We start from the raw sequence: 26234 nt of genomic DNA, 5'->3' as shown, positions 1-26234 counted from the left end.
TGTATTTGATTGTAAACGGCTGCTAAGCATATAAAATTCTTCTCTCACCAATATTTTAGAGAATACCCCAAAGAATACTAAAGGAATACTGTTTAAAATAATTCATATGAAAGTTAATTTGTTTGATGACCATCTAGTTTTTGTTAATTCCAATCTTAGCCCATTTCAAAATTAAACTTCTTAAGAACTTTGGTGATTTGACAGGTATACACATGAATCTTATTAAATTGAAAACAATTTATCTTAATATAGAAAAACAATTACAAATATATTACAGAGCTTATCAGGCACAAAATTAAAATAAAATGCCTCAGTTATTTGAAGGTAATCATATCTAAAATGTTAAAGATGCTCTTTAAAAAATTACACTTATTGGATATATTAAGAATATTATTCAAAGGTTAATTTATGGAAATCATTAAAGCTATCTTGTTCAGGGAAATTAGTCAAAATCCCTAACCTGCTTATTTTTTATTTCTGTTTATTTTTTATTTCAATGCCTTCATTTGGCTATTTATAGTTATAGTGGCAAAAGATTAATAAATAACTGTATACATGGGGGGAAAGGCATGAGTTGAGACTAAAATTATGTACAGCAGGAATGTCAAACTGCCGGCCCACAGGCCGGATGCGTCACGCGGAAGCCGCACCCCCATTGCCAGCAATGGCAAAACTGTCCCGATACGTTGCGCGACGTCATGTGATGTGAGTTTGACATGTCTGATGTACAGCAATGCAAATAAGGAATAAATATTCACAATTTATGATGATATAGTATGCAATAAGATTGAATATTTTTATTCTGGAATATATATATTTATATATTGGAATTCAACATTATGGAAGCACAAGCAATAGAACACAGTCAAACTAGAGTCTTGGACTTTAAGAGAGCTAATTTCAATAAACTTAGAGAGGGCTTGGGAAGGATTCCATGGATGAGAATCCTCAAGGGGAAAACAAATGATTGGTCCAATAGTGGGGGAAAGTGGCAAGCAACAGGGAGAAAGCAGAACTATTTAACTCGTTTTTTGCATCTGTCTTTACACAAAGGGGAAAAAACAGACCAACCTATCAAAAATAGTGCCATAAAAAACAGAATAGAAACACAAGTTAAGATAGGCAAGAAAATGGTAAGTGAGCACCTGTCCAGCCTAGATGAGTTCAAATCACCAGGACCAGATGGATTACACCGCAAGATTCTCAAGGAACTAGCAGATGTGATCTCAGAACCACTGAATTATATCTTTCAAAGATCCTGCAGCACTGGGGAACTACCAGAGGACCGGAAAAGAGCTGATGTAGTTCCCATCTTCAAAAAAGGAAAAAAAATGGATCCAGGAAATTACAGACCTATCAGCCTGACCTCAATACCTGGGAAGATTCTGGAAAAGATAATCAAACAACGAATCAGCGAATACCTAGAGGCAAACGATGTCATTACAAAAAGCCAACATGGGTTTGTCAAAAACAGATCGTGCCAGAAGATCTTATTGCATTCTTTGACCAAGTGACAAAATTAGTGGATCAGAGGAATGCTGTGAATATAATTTACTTGGACTTCAGTAAGGCATTTGATAAAGTAGATCACAACCTACTACTTGATAAGATAGAAAAAATGTGGGTTAGACAGCATCACCACCAATGGATTCAAAGCTGGCTGACTAGCCGTACTCAGCATGTGGTCCTCAATGGAACCGCATCTACATGGAGGGAAGTGTGTAGTGGGGTGTCCCAGGGCTCTTTTCTGGGCCCAGTGCTCTTCAACATCTTCATCAACGATTTGGACGAGGGCATAGATGGGGAACTCATCAAATTTGCAGATGATACCAAGCTGGCAGGAATAGCCAACACTCCAGAAGATAGGCTTAAGATACAGGAGGATCTGGACAGACTTGAACACTGGGCACTATCTAACAAAATGAAATTCAATGGTGAAAAAAGTAAGGTTCTACATTTAGGCAAGAAAAACCAAATGTACAGGTATAGTATAGGGGGTACCTTGTTCAATAGTAGTAACTGTGAGAGGGACCTCGGAGTCCTAGTGGATAATCACTTAAATATGAGCCAGCAGTGTGCTGCAGCTGCCAAAAAAGCCAACACAGTGCTAGGCTGCATTAACAGAGGGATAGAATCAAGGTCATGTGAAGTATTAATACCACTTTACAATGCCTTGGTAAGGCCACACTTGGAATACTGCATCCAGTTTTGATCACCATGATGTAAAAACTCTTTTTTGTGTGTCATAACACTTTATCCCCAAACCGATCAGAAAAAAAAGACTTGAATTTCTAATTTAATGAGATTTGATCAAAGTATCTACAGGTACTTTACAGTAATGGAAGACAATTTAAAATATTTTTTTATTAAAAGTTTTATAAAAGTTTTACAATATAATTGCCCCCCTCTCCAAAATCCTCCCTCCAATTTAAAATATTTAAATAAAGTTTCTAAACTGTTTTTAGACTTCTGTACAGGCAAAACCAATATCAGCTAAAATTAGGAGACATTAATTGAAGTTGCTACATAATTAGTCTCTAACCTTAAGGAATGTGTTCAGTAGAACTAGAGATACACTCAGGGTTTTTGCAAAGCTGTACCTAAATTAGATTATATTTACAAACAATATGTGATGGTCTTATATAAAAATTCAAAAAAAATGTATTCAAATAAGGAAAATAAATAAGCAAAATGTTGTCCTGGATTCTAGATTAGCCTTGTTAAATGAAGCAAATGAAAACTGTTTGCTATAATTTTATTATCTGTACACAAAGTGGAATAAATTCATGTATTCCTAAAACAAATACTAATCCATGGTCAGATTTTTATTTATTTAAAGGGAAAACTGAGCAATATATTTTTCTCCATTATTGTTTACGACTATATCTAATATATTTGGAGGTTATATATTAACAGAATTATATATTTGTACTATGTACTTAAATTTAAAATGATAATTTACAGTTTTTATTAAAAAAATAGCTGCTAAGCTTTACTGTCTTTGGTATTTCAATAAACACTTATGTTTGATTAATTGAACTATTGTATCTATTTTCAGTTTGAGAACCTAGTGGAAAGTGATGAAGTAAGTTCTTCATATTGACTTTATTAAGTTCAGTAGATGTATTATATATGCAAAATAGATTATAAGATATTTGAAATTAGAGCAACTAAAAGTGTAGTGAATTGAAAAACTATTTAGAAGAGGTGGCATTAAGATTTATTTAATTCTTAGAATTAATTTTATGAATTGCACCACTACCTTTAGTTTCTGGCATTAGGGCAGAATGATGGGGAAATGTTATACTCCATGCTTTAAGAGTAATCACAGTTCTGTGTTATTTAAATTATGTTCTTTTTAGACAAATTATATAATGTTCATATTGTTATGTAATAATGAATCCTTTGTGAGAAACTTAGCTCTTGGATCAGGGTAAATAATAATGTTGGCTTTTTCAAAGGGATGCTAATAAAGATCCAATCCTTTTATACACCTCAGTGTGTATAAATACTGTATAGATACTAGGAAAGAATTCAATTTTAGAAGCCTTTTATATGGGCTTTTTCTCATTTGCTTGCTGAACATGCCTCTGACATACTTTGAAGGAAAATTTTGTAAGCAGCCTTAATATAAATTTATCATAGATACAGTACATGCATAATATATTCAAAATAGATATAAGTGCTATATAAGAGATTGGCATGGCATCCAAGATTTTCTTTCTAAAGCATATCTTTATTGTTTTTAATAATAATAAATCCTCTTATTTAGTAAAGGAAGATAAACTTCACATCTTGTTTGTGATCTTGTGGTCCTCTAAGAAGCCCTAACAGCTCTTTTTATAGATGAGAAGACATGAGTGAAATGTGAATATCCAGTTTCTTACTAATCATGAGAAACCACAGTCCTATGATTAAACAGATTTGCTTCTGTGACACTTAGTGTAACCCTAAGAGGCAAAACAATTCTGAGTCTTAAGATATAATTTGAAGACGATAAAAATAATATATCTGTTGATCAACTGATGTACATTCCTTAGACTTACTGTTCAATTTGATTTAAAATTCAGACAGTTGCAATTCCAGTTCAGGGAAGAATAATAGAAGAAGGATTTAGATATTATAGACTGAAAATATAATAGGTGTTTTTCTAAATATTTTAATTTGACAAAGTGTTATATTGATTGAATATTTTAAAGATTGGAGGTTTAAAATCATATATTTCAGATCTATTTTGAAAATAACTTGATAATTAGGTTCATTTTTAAATAGCATTTTTTTTAACAGGGTGAAAGTCCAGGAAGCAACCAAAGGTATGAGTTTATATTTATGAATTGATTTGCTTTCCTTTTTCTCTCTTATATAAGCTCCTTGCTTCATTCTTTTTAATCATCTACTTTTTCAATTTAATTCATTTTAGCAAGTTGACATTTTTGAAATCTAAAATACTGATTTGATTGTAATGTTGTTAGTTCTTTTAAGAAGATATATTTCATAGAAAGTTATTTTTAATCACTGGAATATCAGTTGTAAGACAAATTCTGCTAGTTATGGTCCTAGAAAGTTTATTTGTCGTGGGTTTGCAGAAAAGCATAAAATGGTTGTCTCTGACTAATAGGGAAGACTTGCTGACTTTAAGACAAAATGTCTAATAGTGGGATTCTTGATATTAAGATAAACTAAAGCTAAGTATGAAATGCATACATTGGATTTCACAAAAATTGATTAACCTAGTGAATTGTTTGATAAGAACATTAATCAGCAACTCATCAAAGTGGACTGAGGTATACAGTGAGATGTCATAGCATTTGGTCCTTGTCTTAATCCTCTCCAACATATTCATTAATGATTTGCATGAAGAAGTGGAAAACATTGTGTGTTTTCTCTTGTCTCAAAAGGAGACTGATTCCCACTGAATGTTTGGAAAAACTTGCTAACGAAGTTAAATTCAATTGTGGAACTAATTACTAAGAAAGATGGTGAATACAGATGTGCAGCATGGAGCAATTCAGCTGTGACACCTTTACTTTTCTGTTGAAACATTATGTTTTTTCCTCGACAAGACTGATCCAAACATTCTAAAGTTGGCTTATGCATATTGTCCAGAACAGATAGTGATTTGTGGTGCTGGACATGATCCAATCCCAAACACTCCTTTTTGGTTTGTGGTGAATTATTCTCATTGGATGAGTTAATGTGATTGCTCGGCCCTCTGTTAAAAGATTTTTATTTAGAGTCCCACAGTAGAAAGGATGGTGAACTGGATAAAAGAACATGGATCACAGTAAATTTAGTAAAAAAAAATCATAAAAAGGAATTGCACTGTATAAAATCAGTTGTATACTATTTGCTTTTTAAAATATTTAAAATACTAACTATTTGTAAAGCCTCTTCTGTTTCAGTATAATTTGAGTAATAAGATGTAAAACTGAAATATAAGCAAAAATAGATGCAAAACTTCACTTCTCTATTGGATTGTTGGTTTTTTTTTTAATGTAGCAATAGCAATATCACTGAGATGTATATACTGCTTGACAGTGCTTCACAGCCCTCTCTAAGCAGTTTACAGAGTCAGCAGCACATTGCCCCCAACAATTTGGGTCCTCATTTTAGCTACCTCAGAAGGATAGAAGACTGAGTCAACCTTGAGCCTGTAAGAATCGAACTGCTGGCAGTCAGCAGAATTAGCATGCAATACTGCATTCTAAACACGGCACCACCATGGCTCCTATAATGACTACTTGTCTCGGTGCTCAGAAAAGATGCCTCAGTACATATTTGTATGCCAACAATTTCTTATCATTCTAATTCTTAAATGTGGAAACTGATTTTCCTGCTCTAAAGAGAGCAGAATGACAGGTGTGGCATTCTTTCTTCTTTTTCTTCAGACCTCTGACAGAAGAAGAAATTTCTGCTCTTCAAGAAAGGCAATATAATTCCATTGCTGAAAAACAGAGAACTTTAGATGACAAGCTTCAATCGGAGGTAAGCATAGTAACTCTTTTGTCGATTAACAAATAATTTTTACTTGATGGCATTGAAAGCTTCAAACTTTGACCCAGCTTTACAGTCAGTGCTTATGGAGTCTGGAATAATTGTCTAAATCAGGTAGTATATTCAAATAGCGATGTATTTTTTTTCTGTGAAGAGAAACATTAGAAAGGTTGTGCAGTTATCTTCCTAAGGAGATATATCAGGTACTTAGCTTAATATTATTTTCCCATTCTGTAAGATTTTTATTGTTATTTTCAGCTAACTTCCTATCAATAAATTTTATTTTTATCAAATACTTTATTGATTATTGCTACTTTGTTTGCTTTAAGCTACTATAATGTATCCAGGAAATTTTTAGTTAATGGGTAATTTAGAAATATATTAAGAAAACGGGAGAGCATGGTAATAGCATATGCCACCGTGAAAAAGATTGTACGTGTTCATTTCAGTATCACTCTGAAAGTTAGAAATAAGATCAATAATCACTTGAATATCCTTTATTATAAAACTGCTTGGCATGGGAAAACAGATTTAACAGAAGACCCCTTGTTACTGTTCTGCTTTACAGTAATCATACTATAAACACAGGGAAAAATGCAAAAATGTGTCCTTTGAATAGTTGAAGTACTGAAAATATATTGTGTAACAAAAATGTTTCTCACTATTTGTCTTGTAGAGATACATGCTGTGTAATTTAATCTGGTGAAATGTCTTCCCATATATTGCAGTTAGAACTCTACATCTATGAATGTAGATAGCATAAAAACATGTCTAAATAGGTAACTCCAACAGTAAATAATTGTGCTTTCAGTTGATATCATGCATATGAAGGCACTCAAGTTTGAAAATAGTTGCCTCAGGCTCAGAACAACCGGTTCAATTTAGATCAAGCAACTGTTGTTTGCTTCATGGATAAATGTTTGTTGCTGCCTGAATACAGGCTCAAATCAATGTTACTTTTAGAATGGGAGTAATTATTACTTCATTCTTTATCAGTATTCAAGGATTATTTTTTGTCCTCTCTTTTGTCTTACATAAGTTAATACCATTAACTTTAAATGCTTTAAATGTCTACCTCACAGCTCATATAAAAAGTGTAATAGAAAAAGACATTACTAACTAAACTAAAAAAAATTAACAGAATTTTAAAATAGCATGCATAGTACAATTAAAAGTTGTGTTGAATATGGAAATACTTTATTTTAAAATCTCATTAGTATATTTTATGTTTCAGATTCTTTATAAGTACCTTTACTTTAAATTTAGTGCACTTACTTTCATAGGAGAGATAGCTAGGTTTTCTTTTGTTAACCATTATTATTTTGTTCATATACAGTTAGCCATACAAGAGGAGAAGTTAAGAATAGAAGAGGAGACTTTATATGCTGTGCAGCGTGAAAGAGCCAGGGCAGCAAAGCAAAGAAAGTTCTTGGAGGTGAGGGGAAAATACCCCAAAATATATGTATTAGAGTGTTTGTTTATATCTTCCTCTTAGATTCATGTGCTTTTTTAAACAACATCCAGCATCAACACTGATTTGAAACAATTTCTTTTTTTTCCTAATCTCTCACTAGATATGGGCTTATAATGCTAAGCCATTTTTTTTTTACAATTATAGTTCATACTATGTAGACAAGTTGCTAATGTTCTCTGATATGCAGTTTTTTCTTTTGGCCAATAAGTATTGCTGAACAGCCAAAGGAGTCCTGTGTAATATAACATGTATGCAAAGATCCTTGCTTTCTTCCTATTTTAAATTCCAGCATTTATTGGCTTTAACTTGTGGATAAATCATAATATTTCAGTCTCTATATTTGCACACAAAGCTGTTCTGCAGAATTTATATATAGACTCTTAATTCACAAAAATAAGATGAAATGTTTAATTCTGCATTAACAGCTTAGTGTGAAAATATGATATATGGGCTTATTCAAAATTGTTGACTAGCAACAAGAGGGCCCACTTGCCAAAAGAAAGGTAAGAACTTGAATATTAGGATGCAGAGGGAAATTATTTAAAGCAAGGAAGGAAATATAATATAATCCATAAAATAAAATCTGAAAACCATCAGGAAATAGTCATTGACATTTCATATTATAGGGCACATAGAATGAGATCCCAATTAGTTATGAAATTTACTGAGAACTGGCTCAAATATGTATATATTTCAACTATATTTGTCTCAGAGTGTTGTAGGGAATAACCATGTATGTTCTTACTTCTATTTGGAATATGAATAGAATCATTGTCATTACAATAATCTATAAATAAATAATTAGTTTTGATTCTTAAACAATTTGTAACTTTGATTCTTTTGTTCTTACTAGTATTTTTTGGGGGGGCTCAACTTTTCTGATTCATTAACTGATTACCTACAAGGCTAATATTATTTAACTCTCCTACAAAGCAACTTTATAAACCAGTGTAGCTGATTTTAAAAGTCCTGTAAGGCAGTTTAATAAATGAATTGATAGCTATAAGAAATTAATAAATTAGGAATTTTCCTCTAAAGCCAGGTATATCAGAAGAGAGATCATTGTTAGAAGTCTTTATTGTTTGCCCAGGTTTCAACAAATCTCTGGGGATTTGTTTATTTGTTTATTGAAAAGGACTCCAAATCAAAGGTGAGTGGAACACCAGGCCTGTGTAAGAATATAATGTGGGCTGCCCTTGAAAAGCATCTGAAAGCTTCAATTGGTTCAAAATGCAGTGGTCTTCATGATTTTGTGCAGACACAGGTGTGCACATGTGTCACCTTCTGCGGGAGCTGCATTAACTGTCTATTTGTTTCCAGATGCAATTCAAGACTATAGAATAAGTAACAATGGAGGGTTCATGTTTGTGTAAAAAACATACTGTGCTCTTTATATAGAAAAAAGTGAGAGATGCCATTGTTTCAAGTGAAGATATTAACAGCCCAGCCCATAGAGTGAATTAAATGAAAATTTGCTACAACAGTTCCACATACTAAACTGCTTTTACATTTTACTCATTTAGAGAAATGTTGTGTTTAAATGCCCAAGTACATTTTTTTCAGCAAAGGAAATGTCTTAATATTCTTTTTTCTACACTATCAAAAGCAGGTATTTATTTTTCCCTTACCATACAACATTACCTTTTCAAGAATGAGTTGACCTATGATCTCAGCATCAGGATTATATCTTGGATTATATTCTCTAATTCTTAATTTGTTACAAGGTAGAATTCTCAGAGATGTCACAAAAATTATTTTTGTTCATTTACAAGCAAAATTAAATGATGGATATTTTTTAACTCATCCTCATACTTGAATTGTCTGATTTGATAATTTCTGGCAGTCTATATTATTTTATTCACATAACATAAATACATTCCAGTGCTAATGAGAAACAATATATCAGACATGGAGTGCAAACGAATATATATGTTATTTTGTTGAGTACTGACGCTAGAAATTAATATGCTACTTAGGATAATGATAATACTACTTATGCTCTTGGAGGATCTTATCACTTAAGTGGCTGTTTCTTGTTCTTATTTTTGTTAGCAACAAAAGTTGCAGAGAATAATTCAGAAAACAAACCATGGAGATGCCCAAAGGTAAGAGGAACAACTAAAATTGAGGAATTTTAAATCTGTACAGTCAAAAAATATTTAAAATTTGAATTTCAAATAGTAGAATTTTATACTGCTAGCATTAATGCAAAAGCTAATGCCATCTTTTTTACTAGATAAGGTTTTCAGTTCTACATATGATTATCCAGAAATGAATTTTTGGCAGCCACTTATGCAGCATGCTTTTCTTAAAATTAAAACAAAGTTAATAAATTTTGTCAGCATAGTAGACCTGTTTTCATTTCCAAAATATTTCTCTAAACTTGGCCTACTTGATATAACTTCTTTTTACAGTTCCATGGTAGAAGAAGACTTGGATTCTTATTTGAGAAATGTAAAACCACCATATGAAGCTTTCCGCACTAGTAGTAAGTTTCCAATATATATATTTTCTACATTTTTCCTCTGTTTGTAATTTGCTATTTTACCCACGTCAGTGAACATAAAATATTCTATGATGTCTTACATGAGTCATAAAATATGACTATGAATTACAACCATTCAATTTCTTTTCGAAACAAGCAATGTCTCTGGACTTCTGAAAGACAGAAGTCCTTATTTAGGAAGGTTTGTTTGACAAAGAAGAAATGTTGGAGAGAGATGTTTGCAGATTCTGCTGTAGTTCCTATATCCTCTCCAAGAAGATCACTTGCTCCATGATATAGAAGAACAAGAGGCAGAGCCTGTGATCAGAATCAAGAGAGGAATTATCATATAATCATTACATTCCCATGAGTGGTCCAAGTCCACCCTCCTCTTGAATTCAGTTAACTGTTGTCTAGCTCCAGTTTAGGGCTGACCATTAGTTGACTAGATTCTGAGCCGTGGTGGCACAGTGGTTAGAAATGCAGTATTGCAAACTGGCTCTGCCCTTGCTAGGAGTTCGAACCTCACCGACTCAAGGTTAATTCAGGCTTCCATCTTTCAGAGGTCGGTAAAATGAGGACCCAGATTGTTGGGGGGCAATATACTGACTCTGTAAACCACTTAGAGAGTGCTGTAAAGCACTGTGAAGTGATATATAAGTCTAAGTGCTAAGTACTATAGGCATGAGTAATACATCAGCTTAATTGGGACTTAAAATGTGGTCCTGATTCTTCGCACCCAACATATCCACAGTTAATTTTTGGAAACTATAGATGGCTTTAGGGAGTAAAGATTGCTTTCCTTTATCGGAAGTACCTGTGGAACCAAGTTTTGTTTTCAAGAAGTCCAGTCTACTAGTTTACTAAATGTTAGTATTGCTAAAACATTCATTTAGCTGTTTATCATAACTAAAAAATTGAAATAATTGAAAAATTGAAAAATAATGTAAATTAATTCATTTTACTAAAAATCCTATTACTTTCTGAAATAACTTCTAAGGAATTTGTAGAGAATTTTTCAGTGTGCAAATGAGGAATTATTTCTCCTGTCCTTTTCCCTCCTATTCCCCTCCTCTTCTTTTCAAATACATTTAATTTTTTTTATTACAGGACTTTCATCAGATGCCACTGTTCTAACACCAAATACAGAGAGCAGTTGCGATTTAATGACCAAAACCAAATCTACAAGTGGAAATGATGACAGTAATTCCTTAGATTTAGAATGGGAAGATGAAGAAGGTATGTGTTCTATCCTGTAATAATTATTTAATTGATCTAAAGTGATCCAAAACTGATTCAACACAGTGGACGCTGTTGGGTTTTAAAAATCAGAAGTGCATTATTGTTTTAAAATGTCATAAGCTGTGTTGGTTTCCAATCCCTCTGAAGGAAGCATGAACAAAGAAGAAATTGAAGTCGGTAATCTTAAACTGGAGTGAATATTTGCATTTGCACAAACAAGTAATATTAATTTTAAAATACCTGAATTAATTTAGTCATGTAAAATTTATGTTTCCCAATCTCTTGTGATGAAAACTATAGGTATTTTGGGGATAGTTGAATACCTCTTGAAAACTACAGGTATTTTGGGGATAGTTGCTAGTTTTATCCTAGTAGTTCTATTCTTTATAGCAGTGGCCAGCAGACCAATGGCAGTCTGCAGTCTCTCTGTATTCATTGGTTACAATCTGCTCAGTCCCTCACTACCTGGCAATTTTTCTGATGGTATATAGTTTCTGTGATCAAATTATTCACCATCAAGTCAAATTTGACTCTCCTAGTATAAGAAAACATCAACATTATCCTTTTTTTTGGTAATATATTTTATTGATTTTTTAAAAAACATAAATCACTTGATAATTGGTGAACAGTGTGTTGTCTGGGTTACATTTGTAAAACAATCATTAACAATTAATTTCTATAATCCATATTCCACATAATAATTTTAGTTGATTTCCTCTTTCCCCAAAATATCCTCTTTTGCAAACATTAGATTAATACAATTCTTATTGTTTTGATAAATAACAATTGAATATATATTTTTTCCAATATTCCTAAAAATAATAATCATATCAGTATAATATTCCTTTTCTATTCAGTCATTCTGGTTGCCTTATCATAGATACTGTTACAATCCTTATTTTAATTTATTTCTCCCACCAAATTCTAGATATTCTTACTGGTGAAGATTTTCTCAAAAATTAATTACATTTACATTTACAAATTTGACTCTATTTTTCCCGTATAAGCCATCTCACACTTTTACATTTCTTAAGAAATAGATAAAACGATGAAAAAAGAAAGGAGAGCAAGAGTAAAGAAATGTAAGAAATAACATACTACTTAAAATATATATCCCTCCTAGGCTAATATATATTTATTTCCTCAATTTCTTATTCTTTTTAACCATAATTAAGAGTATATTTAGTCTTTAATCTTTAAACATTCCATTCAATACATCTAATCATCTAGTCCTTTAACTCTTATTCAAAACATTTTTATCCATTATAATTTTCTTAAATTCAGTCACATTTAAGTATTTAAAACATTTCCTTTATTTAAGACATTTCAACTTTCTTATACTACTCATATCAAGAAAAAGAACACAAAAGAGAAAAAAACATACTATATTATTTAGAGAGTTCATCCCTCTTAGAATACCATATATATTCCAAAATTTTTCTAGTTCTTTGACCATATTCAAACAAATGTTTCTTTTTTAAGTATTCTCTCTGATAAGTCCCATCATCTATTTTCTTGGTTTCCACCTTGGTCTTTTTCCTTTGCCCAGTATCTTTCTTAGTCGATGTATTTTGCTGAATCAAAAGGTTTTTCTGTATGTTCGAAAATGTTGGTGTAGATATAAAAAGTAAATCAGTATCTTTGTTAGGGGCATTTGCCCACTCATTTTTACTGGGAGTCTTTTCCCTTCTTTTTCTCTCTGCTTCTCTTGTCGCTTTTTGTCTCTCCAGTTCCAGTGTTTTCCCTGGTATCTCTGTAGTATGTTTTATCCAGTCTTTTTTCTTGTCCTCAAGTTTGTTTCGTAATGTTGAAATATAAGTTGTCTTCTCCAAATCTAGTATTTCTTGTAAAAAAAAATTTCCACTTGGATTAAATCATACTCCTTTGTTTTGTAGAATTCCATCTTTAAGTCTCTATCCTCGAATTTATGTTCAGTCATCTGTTTTTTCTGTTCCTTCTCTATTGTGTTTTCCAGAGGGGTTTTTTTTTATATAAAATTGAATTGGAGATGAGTTGATTTATATTTTCAAAGTTATTCTGAATTTCTTTGTGATCTGAGATCATTGTTATTTGAATTAGTTGCAACATATCATATATCTCATCTTGAAAAGTATTCATTTTTTCTTGATAAGTATTTCCTATAAATCTCTGATTTTCCATGATGACCAAAAGTCCAGATTCCCCCCCCCCCCCGGAAATAGCTTTGGAGTCAGAGTTGAATAAATACTTATAGTCCAGAGAGTTCAAAACAGTTGTTTTTCTTTCCTCAGATTTGTAAGTCTCACTTTATCTACACAGCTGTTCTCTATTGTTAAAGCTTTGAAGGTCACAAGTAGAGATTAGTTTTTTCCCCAGATTTTACCATGACTGTCATAATCCTCATCCACTAGTAGGTGTCAGCACTGGTTCATTTTTCAGATTGTATTCCTCCATGAAAGGTTCAATTCGCGGTTTCTGTTAGCGAAAAGGTGGGGCAAAAAAAAAAACTCCATCACTCTCAGAGGGTGTTTTTTGCTTTTTGGGAATTTCTCCCCTTCAGGAAAGTTGATAAGTAGGATAGAGAAAATCAATGTTCTTATCCAGATTCAAGCATTCTGTTTATGATCAGCTTAAAATAGTGCTTTTGACTTCGGTTGCTCACAGCTTGGGCTAGACTCTGGAGTTAGGCTAGCCTTTCTCCTGTTGGTTTCTGGAAGGCTTCTCCTGGACCGATCGGCTTGACCACCGTCTCTCCAAGGTCCCTGGGACTTCCTTCCTTCATTGCCTCCTCTCCGGGACGGCTTCTAGCCCATTTAGGGTCCCCTAACAGGAAGAAACTCAGCTGGAGGGCACGGAGTCTCGAACCCCTCAACTGCTGCGCTGCCTACATGCAACATTATCCTTACTGATATGAAAAACTTAGGACTCAGAGATTCAGACAAAATAACATTCTTGACATGGCATGGTATACAAAATAATTCAAATGGTAAATACTCACTTTGGGAATACAATTTAGTACAAAATTTAATTTTAAAAAGCCTTTAAAAATAAAGATAAAGCAAAGCATATAAAAATGTAAATATAAGCATTATCTTATTGAAAAGATAATGCTTAAAAACAGAAACATAGCAGGTGTTTGGGCGTCCTCCCCCATATTTTTAAATATTTAGTAGTCCACAATAGCAGAAAATATAAAAACTTGCTATATAGATAGTACCCAAGTTATGCCATTTGTTCAGCAGCCATTCAGAGTTACAGCAGCACTAAACAAATGGTACCTACACCCAGTCCCTGAAATTTCGGGTACTTGGCAGCTTTCCCATACCTAGAACTGCAGGGTCCCTTCAACCCCCCCCCCCCACACACACACGCACCTATCTCCCTTCCCTGTGGCACTCTTTGGCAGCGATGCTGGGGTTGAATAGAGGCTCAGGACCTTCAACAGTCTCAGCTGGCCACCATTGTCTTTGGACTTCTATTTCAGTGTAGCCAGTACCTAGGAGTGAGTCTCAAGCCCCATGCTAGGCTAGCCACCACAGTGCAAAGCCCTTGCCACCCTGCTCTCCACAGGTCCTGCTCTACCAAACTGACCTTAGCTGTCTTCCTTCTGCTGCTAAGTAGACATGCCTGATCTGGCCCTATGGGAGGTAGCTGTGGCCGTGCCAGGCTTTCTTCCTGTGCTCATGCACAGGAAGCTTCTCACAAAGCTTTGGAAAGCCTCAGAAGCTAAGCAATGTGGTTGTGTGATGTGCTTCATGACCACATTGCTTAGCAATGGAAATTCTGATCCCAATTACTGTTGTTAACTGAGGACTACTAGTATTCTCCTGTTTGCATTGCAAAAAAATGAATTTTCCTCAACCATAAAATAATTTTGCTACTAAAACAGATATTGTTAGAAAAATCAATATGTTGCTGCTTTATTCTTAGATTCACAGAGCATGCATAGGAAACACTAATATCTGGCTATTTATTTATATATATTTCTACATATAATAGTACAGAGAATGTTCTGCATATTTATATTGCTTATATATAAATCACACAAGAACAAATTTGATGCATGGAAGGTAAGAGAAAGTATACTTGTTTTTTCATAAGCTAAGACAACAGCTGCAGAAATAAGCTAAGTAGGATTTTAAAAGATTAAGATTAATTTTTGTCATAGTGTTCACTCTATTTATTAGTTTATTTATTTTCTTAATACTGTGTTTCCCAGAAAATAAGACCGGTCTTATTTTTATTTTGTCTCCATAAGTGGCACCAGGTGTTATTTTTGTGGGGTGTCTTTTCCACTCACCTTGAGGCAGCACCGACAGCCCCACCCAGCCGGCCCACTTCTTCTGCGGCCAAAGTAGCATCTTCATTCTGCAGCTGAGAATGGAGCCCTGGCCTGCATTTCGTTGTCAGAGGCCTTCTAGAAAGGCCTCTAACTGCGAAATGCAGAGCAGGGGACACTGCAGAAGAAATGGGCCAGCAAGGAGAGGCAGGTATCAATTTATGAGAGGCGCCTGGCAAGTGGGTGCGGGGCGTGTGGGGCCGTTCCACCTCCCCACCCCCGCCCTAGCTTGATTTTTAGGCGTGCGCCTCGCCCTAAAACTAGGGCTTATTTTGGGGGTAGGGTTCATATTAGGCCACCCCAAAAAATCAAGCTAGGGCTTATTTTCGGGGTAGGTACTTTTGGGGAAACACGGTATATTAATTTAGACTGAGTTTGTAACTTGCTCATTTGGCCTTTTGGCTGTAAATAAAATTGATGATTGATTGATTTTCTTAATATATTCTTCATCACACGTTTTGTCAAAAGTTTGTTTTAAAGCTGAATTCTGAAACCACTCTAAACTTGGCTATTGGTGAACTGGATTCTGTTCCATGAACATTCATGCCATGCTGATTCACTAAAAGTTTGAAGTACCATATCATTTCCTGGCTGCTACATGGATTTGCCTCCCAATATTAGACATTTTGCAAAAGAAATTGTAGTTATTTGATTCAGGATGTATCTACATGAAACCTAAGAACCATGGAAAGAAAACCTTTAAATCATTCAAGAATTCTATTAAAAACATTTTTTAATGGCAGGTATAAACAGAATGATCCCTTTGAGGGAACGTTCAAAAACTGAAGAAGATATTCTCCGGGCAGCATTGAAATTTAATGGCAAGAAAACTGGAAGTAACCCAACTTCTACATCTGATGATTCCACTGGTTTGGAATGGGAGAATGACTTTGTTAGTGCAGAAATGGATGATAACGGTAATTCAGAATACGCTGGATTTGTAAATCCTGTTTTAGAACTTTCTGCAACAGACCAAAAAACTTCTGGTGTTGATCAACAAGTGAGATAATGAAATTGCCCATTGGGTGCCTAGCAGAATGGTTGAAGTTGGAAAACCTACAAACCTGTATTGTGCACAATATTCTAATGACTGCTGCTGCTGCTGCAAAGTCTCCTTTTACAATAAGGAAATGACACAGTGACCGGCCTTGGTGACTGAGCTCCAGATTTCTAGAAAAAAAGAGGAATCTATGCTACCTTATGTCCATTAAACAATATGGTTTGTTAACAATATGGTTTGCTCTCTGAACTGAATTGTAAGTGCAATTTTTATCATCTACCTTTTAAATGTTTATACTTGAATGATTCTGTTATGCCTATTTTTAGGTTTAAGCATACAGCAGCCTGCATTAAATATAGTGTTACAGCTTAATGTTTTAATCAATTATTCTATTTCAGTCTTTGTTTTTGTTTTTTCTTTAAATACAGTGGTACCTCGGTACTCATTGTTAATTGATTCTGGGAGGTGCGATGAGTACCAGGACAAAATTTTCACATCAAAATGCATTGAGTACCAAATTCGATAAATTTCAAAGCAGTTGAGTACCAAAGTACTGCTGTACCTACATTAGCATAATTTTAGCAGCATCTGATCAGCATCTTTGTACTTGAAGTATGAAACTAGGAATAGGAATTCTGCTATGGCTTCCCAAGAAACATAGGATGCTGCCTTACACTGAGTCAGTCTGTTGATCCATATAGCCCAATGCTCCAAGCATTCCAGTTTTCTGATGTTTCAAGTAATTCCCGGATTTATCTGGAAATGTTGAGAACTGGACATGGTGAAAGCAAACTACATGTTCTACTATTCAGCTATAGCATCCCTAACAGTTTTACATTTTTCAGTTCAATTTGTTTTGAAAATTAAATAAACTTTGGAATGTGTTTTTATTTCTCCTAGTGCTTTATTGAGATTAAATCTCAAAGCACAATATCTTACATTTAAAATGTGTGCTAAAGCATTATAAGTAAAATTAATCATGGCAGTAATGAGCCATGTAACTACAGAAATTTGGAAGTATTGAAGACATCTTTATTTCTGTAAAAACATTGGATACTAAAATATAGACTTGTGCATTTTTTTTAAAGTTCCACTGTTCTTCCAAATTAAAATTATAAATGCTTCTAATATAAAGTAGTAACTTAATTTTTAAATTGTGTATAATATTGCTTAATGGTAACGGAGTGCTCTTCTGATTTGTAAAATATGGAAAGCATGAGTACTTTCTGTGGCTGAATCGATGCAAATGCACATTCCAATCAAATTATATCTTTCTGAGGTATGTGAAACATTCCACTGTTGTAATTTAATTAAAACCAGTTTATCAGATTTAATAACTTCTGAATATGGAATAGAGTGATGACACTGTTATTCAAAAATGTTACTTTATTACCAGTATGGTTTAATCCCCCCAAAATTCCTGTACTTAATTGGTTCTAACCATTGAGATTAGAAAACTCTTCTTATGAAGCTGTTTTTCTGATGAGACAAAACCTGCTTTGGAATGATGGTTACATTTGTATGATAGAGCAGACACGTCTTCCTCACAAGTATCTGATTCATAACAATTTCCAGAGTTTAGCAATGTAGTACTGTAAATCAGGGAGCAGCAGTATTTACTTCCATACCTTGAGTTGTTGAACTTCATTTTATCCTACCAGTCATGCTCTAAGCACTTACAAACTTCTAACAAAGGTTTTCTTGCAAAGCGTTTACAATGAAATACCATAGACACATATAGACATGATGGCTTCTAGCAGCTGCTGCTACAAGTAGAAAGAAAAACCAAAGCTGCACTACTGAAAATTATTTATTTTGTTTTAAAAAGTTTGTCTCCTTCAAGTCAAGTTTGACCAAAAAAAACGTTCATGGATATGAAAAAAAACCAAGTTACTTTCTCCCAAACCCACTAATTTCTTTTTTTTCTTTTCTTTTCTTTTTTGCAACACTCTAGAAGTTGCATGACAGTATCTTTTTTCCACTTCTCAGACTATATCTATGGTACTGACTGGAATCACTGTCCCAAGTACTACTCAGATCTGACCTTAATTGGGTTCCAAGCACTGACAAAATTAACCAGAGCTGCCATCTGCTGAACAAAAGCTGAACATCTCCTGTACCTTTGCTACCAAAGGCAGTAGTGGTTTCTAAAACCACTAAAATGCACACTAATAACTACATATTTCTACTTGGTAGGCTTGTGCTTGGCATTTGTCTCTTTGCTGCTCTGTAAAAAACTATTATTGCCACATTGATTCATTAACTCTTTTATAGCTTGATTAACTTACAGATTATGATTGTTATGATTCCAGATTCAGAATATTTATTGTTTACATTATTCACATCTCCAGAGTTATGGGTTTAAAGAGGTCAGCGACAGTAAAGTTATATGTTTATATGTAAAAATTAACTAATGTATACCAAGGTCATCATTTGATTTTTTTTCCCTGTGCTTTTTAAGTTTAAATTCAAAGACAGATTTTACTATTCATAATATCTTACACAAATATTTCTTCATATATTGCATTTCTAAAGTAGAAGTTTGTTGCTGAAAGAGTTCCATATTTTCAGTTCTTGTAATATGCTTTATTATGAGATTTGTACACTGCATATATATATATATATATATATATATATATATATATATATATATATATGATTTAACATGATTTCTGTCATTTTTGTTACGCTTACCAATCTTTAAGTTTAGATTTATCAAGCTGTGAATAAATTTTTTACACACTTCATAACTAGCCTTATATTTTTTGAGTCTTATTGTTCCGTTATATAATCCTCAACTTACAAGTTTGTTGTTTGAAGTTACATCAATGAAAAAGTGATTTATGATCGTTTTTCACTTACAATCTCATGGTCATGTGATCAAAATTTGGATCCTTGGCAACAGACACGTATTTATGACAGGTCACGTGATCCCCTTTAGCAACCCTCTCACAAGCAAACTTAATGGGGAAGCCAGATTCACTTAATAACCATGTTACTAACTTAACAAGTGCAGTGATTGTTTACTAACTGTGGCAAGAAAGGTTGTAAAATGCAGCAAAATTCACTTAACAAATGTCTCACTCAGCAACAGAAATGTTGTGCTCAGTTGTGGTCGTAAGCTGAGGATTACCTGTACTTGTTTTAGGAAGAACAAGGAACTGTCTTTTTTATGATGCCTTTTACTGGTTGTTTTATATAGATGTCCAATTATCTTTTGATTTTGAGATCTAAGTCTTTAAAATTACTACACTTTTTAAGAAGTCCTCATCTACAGACTTTAATGCCCACTCAAGTCCATACTAAATAAGCAATCCCCAATTCAGGACTTTAAATATTTTTTAAAAAATTAAATTGGTTTCCAAGTGTTAACCACATCATTGGCCAAAATGTTTCTTAAAGATACTTATAAAAAGAAACATATTTCTCTTGTGTTCGTCAATTTAAAACACTGAGCTATCAAATGCTTTTATAAGTAAGAGACATAATGTAGAACAGGCATGTCAAACTCGTGACGTAGCGTGACTTTTTCCCCATTGCCGGCAATGGGGTGGGCGTGGTTTTGGTGTGACGCATCTGGCCCGTGGGCCGGCAGTTTGACATGCCTGATGTAGAAGAAAATGTTGGGAGAGAAGAAGAGAAAAATGGAAGCATTAAGTTCCTAGTACAAATATCAGTACAACTTGGATCTAAATACAGAGAAATAGCTGCTACGAGTGGTTGATGGAGGGAAGGAAGGGATTTTTTCAAAGATACCAAAAGGTAGCAATGTTGAAACAATATTTATTCAATTGTTATGACTGGCCATTCATCAAATGGCTCTGGTAGTTGCTAATCTATTGGCAGTGCAGGTGAGGATACAAATATGGATGTACAGATATCATTTCAACTACCATAGCACACCAAGGTAAAGCTGACCACTGAATACACAATTGTTTGAAATTGTTTTTCATGGAATTTTCCAATTTATTCATTCTCATCCATCTCTGTTGGAGAGCGGGAATATGAACTGCTACTTTCACATACTGGTTTTTTCAAAACTAGATTTTTTTCTTGTAACAATGACATTCTGGCCAATTCAAAGCAGATGTTAAAGTAATCTTCACACTGTCCTTCTTGTTTTTGCAATAACATCTGGTAATCTCCAAAGCAAACCATACATTTATCTGGTAGATTGACTTTATTTAGATAGGCCAGTTCAACATCGTCCACAGTTAACTTTCCCTTTTTGCTCAGATTCTTAATCTCAAAACCAAACTCTGAGCTGTTGAAGTGCCTGAAAAACTGAAGTCCAAACTGAACTCGTGAAACCCGTGTATCTAAAAAGTGAAAATGACAGATTTTCGAATCTCTTCCAAATTTCACTGTGTCATCTGCTCTCAGCTGTTGTTGGTGACAGAATCTTAAAGCACCAAAGACTGGTTTTTCTTCTTGTTTTGGATGATAAATAGTGATTTGCAGACGAGTTACAGTCTCTTCAGTATCTTCAGTTTCAAAATCAGACATGGCAGCACTAATTCAGAAAATCCTAAAAGAACAAAGTATATATTAAAATCATTTTAAAATCAAATTGCTTCACACTTACTGGATGTTCATGAAGAACAAAAAAAAAAATCTGCCACCAAAAATGGAAGCAAATATGCTGCAGCAAAGTCCATTTTGATGGGGATCATAAATATTTGACAGGGATGGAGGCTACAAGGTTTGGTCCCAGTAAACTTCAAATATGAAAAAAACCCTTCAGATTAGATTTCAATTTACTGTTTTTTTACTACATAGGAAGTATTGATTTATCTGATTGGTCCAAATACTGCCATTTATGGGGAGACCTAAAGTGATAGTTGTGGCTTTTAAGACGCCTACCCATCATCATTATCCTAAAGTCATGGCAGCACAAAAAAGTAAAACCACAAAAGGCAGCATAAAAACTATTGCAGAAGATATAACTTTAGTTCAAAAACAAAAACCGAAACTATATTTAGTTTGAGGCTTAAACCCAAGCATCCTCATCCCTTACCCGGGGATGTACAGGGGGCCCGCGGCACCTATTCGTGTTGCTTTTCCTTCCAAAGGGAAAAAGAGTTGCCGTCGAACTTCTAAGTTATTTTCAGACAGGCGTCTCGGCTCCGCGTTAGCAGATGGCGGAGTCTTCCCCGCCCGCTTGTCTTAATTCTGCTTGCGTTTGCAAACAGAATGGAGGCCCTTCCCTACGAGGGTTGCACTTTCGCTTCTATTTCCGGCGTGGTAAGTGGAAGTAAGACTCTACGGAAACACCCCACGAAAAATCAAGGCAGGCGTTCAAATCTGAAACGAAGCGGGGCTAAAGATTTCTTGGCTGACCTCCCACTCCACCCCGTTCTGATCTTGAACTTTGCCACGGGGCAAAAGCCAAGGTAAGCTGTCAGTCTTACTATAATCTATTGCTTCTTCCCGTCCTTTTCTATAGTATTGCTGGTTTTGAGTTTAGCACGAGTAAATTCGCGTCAAAAGCCATCATCTGAAAGGGAGAGGGCTCTGCCAAACTCTTAATGTATTAGAAATTTAAATGATCAAAGCCTACAGTATTAACAGATCAATCGGTAGATCGGCTTCAAAATACGGTTTGTTTTGCCTTCCTCCTGGGACTCACCTTTTCAAAGTGATCTGATAAGCAGCAGCAGCAGCACCAATGAGAGAGAGAGAGAAAGCGAGTAACTGGAAGAAACGGATCCACCAGGCTCGTGAAAGGATGCCGAGCTGCAACTGCAGAAAAACATCCCCTACTTTTCTTTTCCCGCCCAGCAAAAGGGGAGGGGGTGACGTTAGGGAAGGGGTTGAGTTTAATTTCTGGTGCATAACCAAAGTTCCTTCTTTTCTTCGACCGCGAAAATAGAAGGAGGGTGGGGTATGCGAGCTGGTAAACAAGACTGTAAAATGTCGATAAGGACTTATCTCTCCTTATCAGCGATACCGAGAAGATTGGAAGAGTGTTATTTCTTTCTCTGGAGACATCATTGTTTCACAACCAAACAATATCAAAAGATATTTCCATTTTGAAGTTCATTCCATATTTGAACATTTCTTTTGGAATTTATGGGATTTGGTAGGGTATTAGGTGTTTTCATACTGTAATCAACTTATTTCAAGTTTTAAACCAGTTTGAGATGTTGCAAGAGAAGTTTGGATTGTCTAATATTGTGGAATGGCAGTGTGTTCAGTTAAACTTTTTTTTAACTTCACCATTTTCTCCAGACACATTAGCTGCATCTAAACGAGCTTCTAAATTACTGTGAATACTAAAAAGTGCTTTGGACAATTTCAAATCTATAACTTTTAATAGGCAATTAATGGGCATTGCTAAAATAGATAGTAGCAGTTTGCAAACACTTTATGATAAGGAGCTGGAAACTCATGCTAAAAAAAATCAATAGTGAAAACTTAAAGCATATCAAGCATATTTTTTATTATCTCAAGATAAGATTAATTCAACAAAACTTCATGTGTACAGGTAATCCTTGATTTATGACCACAATGGAGCCCAAAATTTCTATTGCTAAACAAGACAGCTGTTATGTGAGTTGTGCCCTATTTTATGATGTTTCTGCCACAATTATTAAGTGAATCACTGCAGTCATTAAGCGAACCATGTAGTCATTAAGCGAATCTGGCTCTTCCCCCCCCCCCATTGACTTGGCTTGTCAGAAATCAGCTGGCATTCACATGACCCTGGGACACTGCAATTGTCATAAATACATACGGGTTGCCAAGCACCCAAAGTCTGATCACGTGACATGGGGATGCTGCAATGGTCATAAGTGTAAAAACAAAGATGGCTAAATTGACTGTTTTGATAAAAGAAAAGAATAAAGAAGAATAAAAGTTCTTTGTTTCTACTTGGAAAACAGTTCTGGACTTCGCTTGAGATGGAAAAAATAATAATAATAATAATAATAAAGTTGGAAGGGACCTTGGAGGTCATCGAGTCCAACCCCCTGCCCAGGCAGGAACCCTACACCATTTCAGACAAACGGCTGTCCAGTCTCTTCTTAAAAACTTCCATGATTTTGCATTTTATTGATTAGATCAGGGGTATCAAACTTGCAGTGTCACATGACATGTCACAACATATCGCAACTTTTTCCCCATTGCCGGCAATGGGATGGGTGCGGTTTCGGTGTGATGCATCTGGCCCACAGGCTGGCAGTTTGACACCCATGGGTTAGATTGATTTGTTCATATAGAAATGGCTAGTTCATACTATTATAGAAATGTAAAAAGTTGAGGTTCAATGTTAATCCCTTATTTTACTGCAACAGATATTGACAAGCCACAATGTTGCTTGCTTGTAGGTGGCTTAGCATGTTATATAAAATGATGATCAATTTGCAAATTTAGTTAACTGTTGCTTTTTTGACAAACAATGGCTTAATTCACTCTGAACCCAGCCTTGTCAAAGTTAAATCCACAAATGAATTACAGACATTGTTATGTTATTACTCATTACTCATAATATTTAACATATGCTGTTATATACTGTTTCTGGTTAAGCTCATTTAGAACATTTTTGAGGAAAATATTCTAAATACAGTAGCTGCAATATTGATTTTCCATTTGCAGTTTGAAAAAGTGTTTGTATAAGCCAAACAACACCTTATTAGTCTATAATACCTAACAAGTACTTGATGTCACTTGGCACTGACATCTCTGGAAATTCCCGTTTGAGCAATGTTTGAGAGCAATTTTCTTACTGTGAATTTCCTGCAAATCTCTCTACTAGCTTTCTCTTCCTCAATAAAGTCTTCAACTTACAAGAAACATAAGCTTTTCAAATTAGAATGAAACAACTTCCTTTTGAATAATATTGATGATATCTTTATTGCTACCTATAAAACAAGAAAAGGTTTCAGTGAAGTTGTGTTCTTCAAGGAATTATTGATTTATTACTTAAAGAAGGTTGATTTAGTATATTTGCTCTAATTTTTGCTCTCTCTCTCTCTGTCTCTCTCTTTCTCTGTGTGTGTTATTACTGAACTGCCAATAAATTAGATTCACATTTTTCTACTCTCTTTTAAACACACACTTGTAATTATCAGTATTCACTTCCAACTAAATCTATTTGGACTGAAAATAAGAATTTCTGCATGTTTGCTTAAATATAATTTTTATTCTCTCCCCCCTCCATCAGTTCCACTGCCATCATTAAGCATTGTTAAGCAAGCTGTCTTGTAACTTCATCTTGGGACTTCCTGCCATTCTCCCCATTGACTTTGCTTATCACAAATCGGCTCGGAAAATATCAAATGGCAATAACGTGATAGGAGAGACTTACTGGCATTACAGGTAGTCCTCTATTTATGAGCACAGTTAGAACTGGAATTGACATTGTAGGTCATGGTGGGTCTAAATCGAGTCATCACCTAACCAACTAATCATCACCTGTTCTGATTTTACAACTATTTTTATAAAGATTGTAAGTCAAATCACTGTGGTCATAAGTCGAGTCATAATTGCTACCATAATTGTGAATCCAGCTTAATTAAGGATAGACAGGGTGCTGAGATTGTAAATGTGTGATGGTTGTAAAGCATCCAAATTATGATCACAAAACCATGGAGTTATTGCAACACCGGCAAGTTCAAGGACCGGTCATAAACCTACCTTTTTCAGCATTGTTGTAACTTCAAACTGTTGGTGAAGAATGCTGTGAGTAAGTGACAATTACCTGCAATAAACCACAGGTCGTCTTTCGTAATTGAGAACGGAATTTCTGTCACTAAACAATGCAGTCATAAAATATGACATCACCTGACTGCACCATTTAGCAACAACAATCCCAGCAGTTACCATTACCATTATTAAACAAGGACCATGGGTCATTAAGCCATGAGCTCATGAGACCATGATGTGGGAAAAGGAGAGAATCCAGAAATGTTTGCTTGTGCTGCTGAAACTGTGTTCCATGCAAGCAGGCTGGTGGGCAATTGCTATGAGCAGATGACTATCACAAATGAGTATGTGGAGTATGAACAAGCAGGTAACTGTCACAGGTGGGCACTAACTAGGTAGTACAGACAGATGGGCACTAGGGAGCATGAGATCCCCATGCCTCCTGGGAGCTCCTTGGGTGAAAAAGTGGGAGAATGGGAACAAACTGCAGGAGCAGCTTGCAACCTCCTGCAGCTCCCCCATTGACATTGCTGGTGGGAAGCCAGCAGGGAAGGTTGCAAAAGGCAGTCACATAACCATCAGACACCGCAACTGTGTAATTGCAAACAGATTGCCAAGCACCCAGAGTGGTAACCACCGATCAGCACCTCAAGCACCAATCAGGTGCCATTGATTAAGCTGGGTTTGTCCTCGTGACCACATGACTCAACTTACGAACAAAGTGACTCAACTTACGACCATCATAAAAATGCTCATAGAATCGGGTCCAATCAGGTGATGATTTGACTTACAACCACAGTTGTAACTTACAGCCACAGAGACTTATGTCAGATATTCTACAATTATGGTTGTAATTCAATGGCTACCTGTAATGCCAATGAGTCTCTGTAATGCATGTTATAGAAATATTTTACAGAAAGGGCCAAAATGATAAACTTGTGAACCTGGTCTGTAAATCAAGATCAGCAAATAAAACTCTAGTGTTCTCGTTTGAATAAAAAAACAAGACATGGCTTGCTTTGAAGTAGAAAAAAGAGATTAAGCATACAGAGTTACATAGGAAAACCCCAATAGT

At 34.8% G+C, this 26234-nt stretch overlaps 2 protein-coding genes across 3 annotated transcripts in view; one reads left to right on the top strand and one right to left on the bottom strand.

Moving 5' to 3' along the window:
- Positions 1-16885, top strand: part of AP1AR (adaptor related protein complex 1 associated regulatory protein) — a 23391-nt gene extending 6506 nt beyond the window's left edge. Inside the window, exons 3-10 of the mRNA XM_015815089.1 lie at positions 3059-3085; positions 4288-4313; positions 5889-5985; positions 7331-7429; positions 9521-9573; positions 9883-9956; positions 11064-11192; positions 16257-16885. Of these exons, the coding sequence (XP_015670575.1) occupies positions 3059-3085; positions 4288-4313; positions 5889-5985; positions 7331-7429; positions 9521-9573; positions 9883-9956; positions 11064-11192; positions 16257-16522 (771 nt within the window). The 3' untranslated portion in view covers positions 16523-16885. The remainder of the gene's footprint in view (positions 1-3058; positions 3086-4287; positions 4314-5888; positions 5986-7330; positions 7430-9520; positions 9574-9882; positions 9957-11063; positions 11193-16256) is intronic.
- A 3400-nt stretch (positions 16886-20285) lies between these two features.
- On the bottom strand, positions 20286-22168 carry TIFA (TRAF interacting protein with forkhead associated domain). 2 transcript variants are annotated; one of them, XM_015815087.1, is made up of 2 exons: positions 22143-22168; positions 20286-21041 (listed from the first exon to the last, which is right to left on the bottom strand). In XM_015815087.1, exon 2 carries the CDS (start codon positions 21017-21019, stop codon positions 20480-20482), a length of 540 nt encoding a protein of 179 aa, XP_015670573.1. In that variant the 5' UTR covers positions 21020-21041; positions 22143-22168; the 3' UTR covers positions 20286-20479. The 2 variants fall into 2 exon arrangements, with proteins under 2 accessions (XP_015670573.1, XP_015670571.1); XM_015815085.1 differs by lacking the exon at positions 22143-22168 and adding an exon at positions 21531-21680.
- Positions 22169-26234: the final 4066 nt, after the last annotated feature.

Source organism: Protobothrops mucrosquamatus, unplaced genomic scaffold, assembly GCF_001527695.2.
Source record: "Protobothrops mucrosquamatus isolate PMUCROS unplaced genomic scaffold, P.Mucros_1.0 scaffold314, whole genome shotgun sequence".
NCBI classification, from domain to species: domain Eukaryota; kingdom Metazoa; phylum Chordata; class Lepidosauria; order Squamata; family Viperidae; genus Protobothrops; species Protobothrops mucrosquamatus.
The sequence above is the reverse complement of the archived record's forward strand: the minus strand, read 5'-3'. Positions and strand labels throughout refer to the sequence as shown.

What these genes read in the sequence shown, in the direction of transcription:
- TIFA (XM_015815087.1), bottom strand. Translation starts at nt 21,019, where the DNA reads ATGTCTGATTTTGAAACTGAAGATACTGAAGAGACTGTAACTCGTCTG.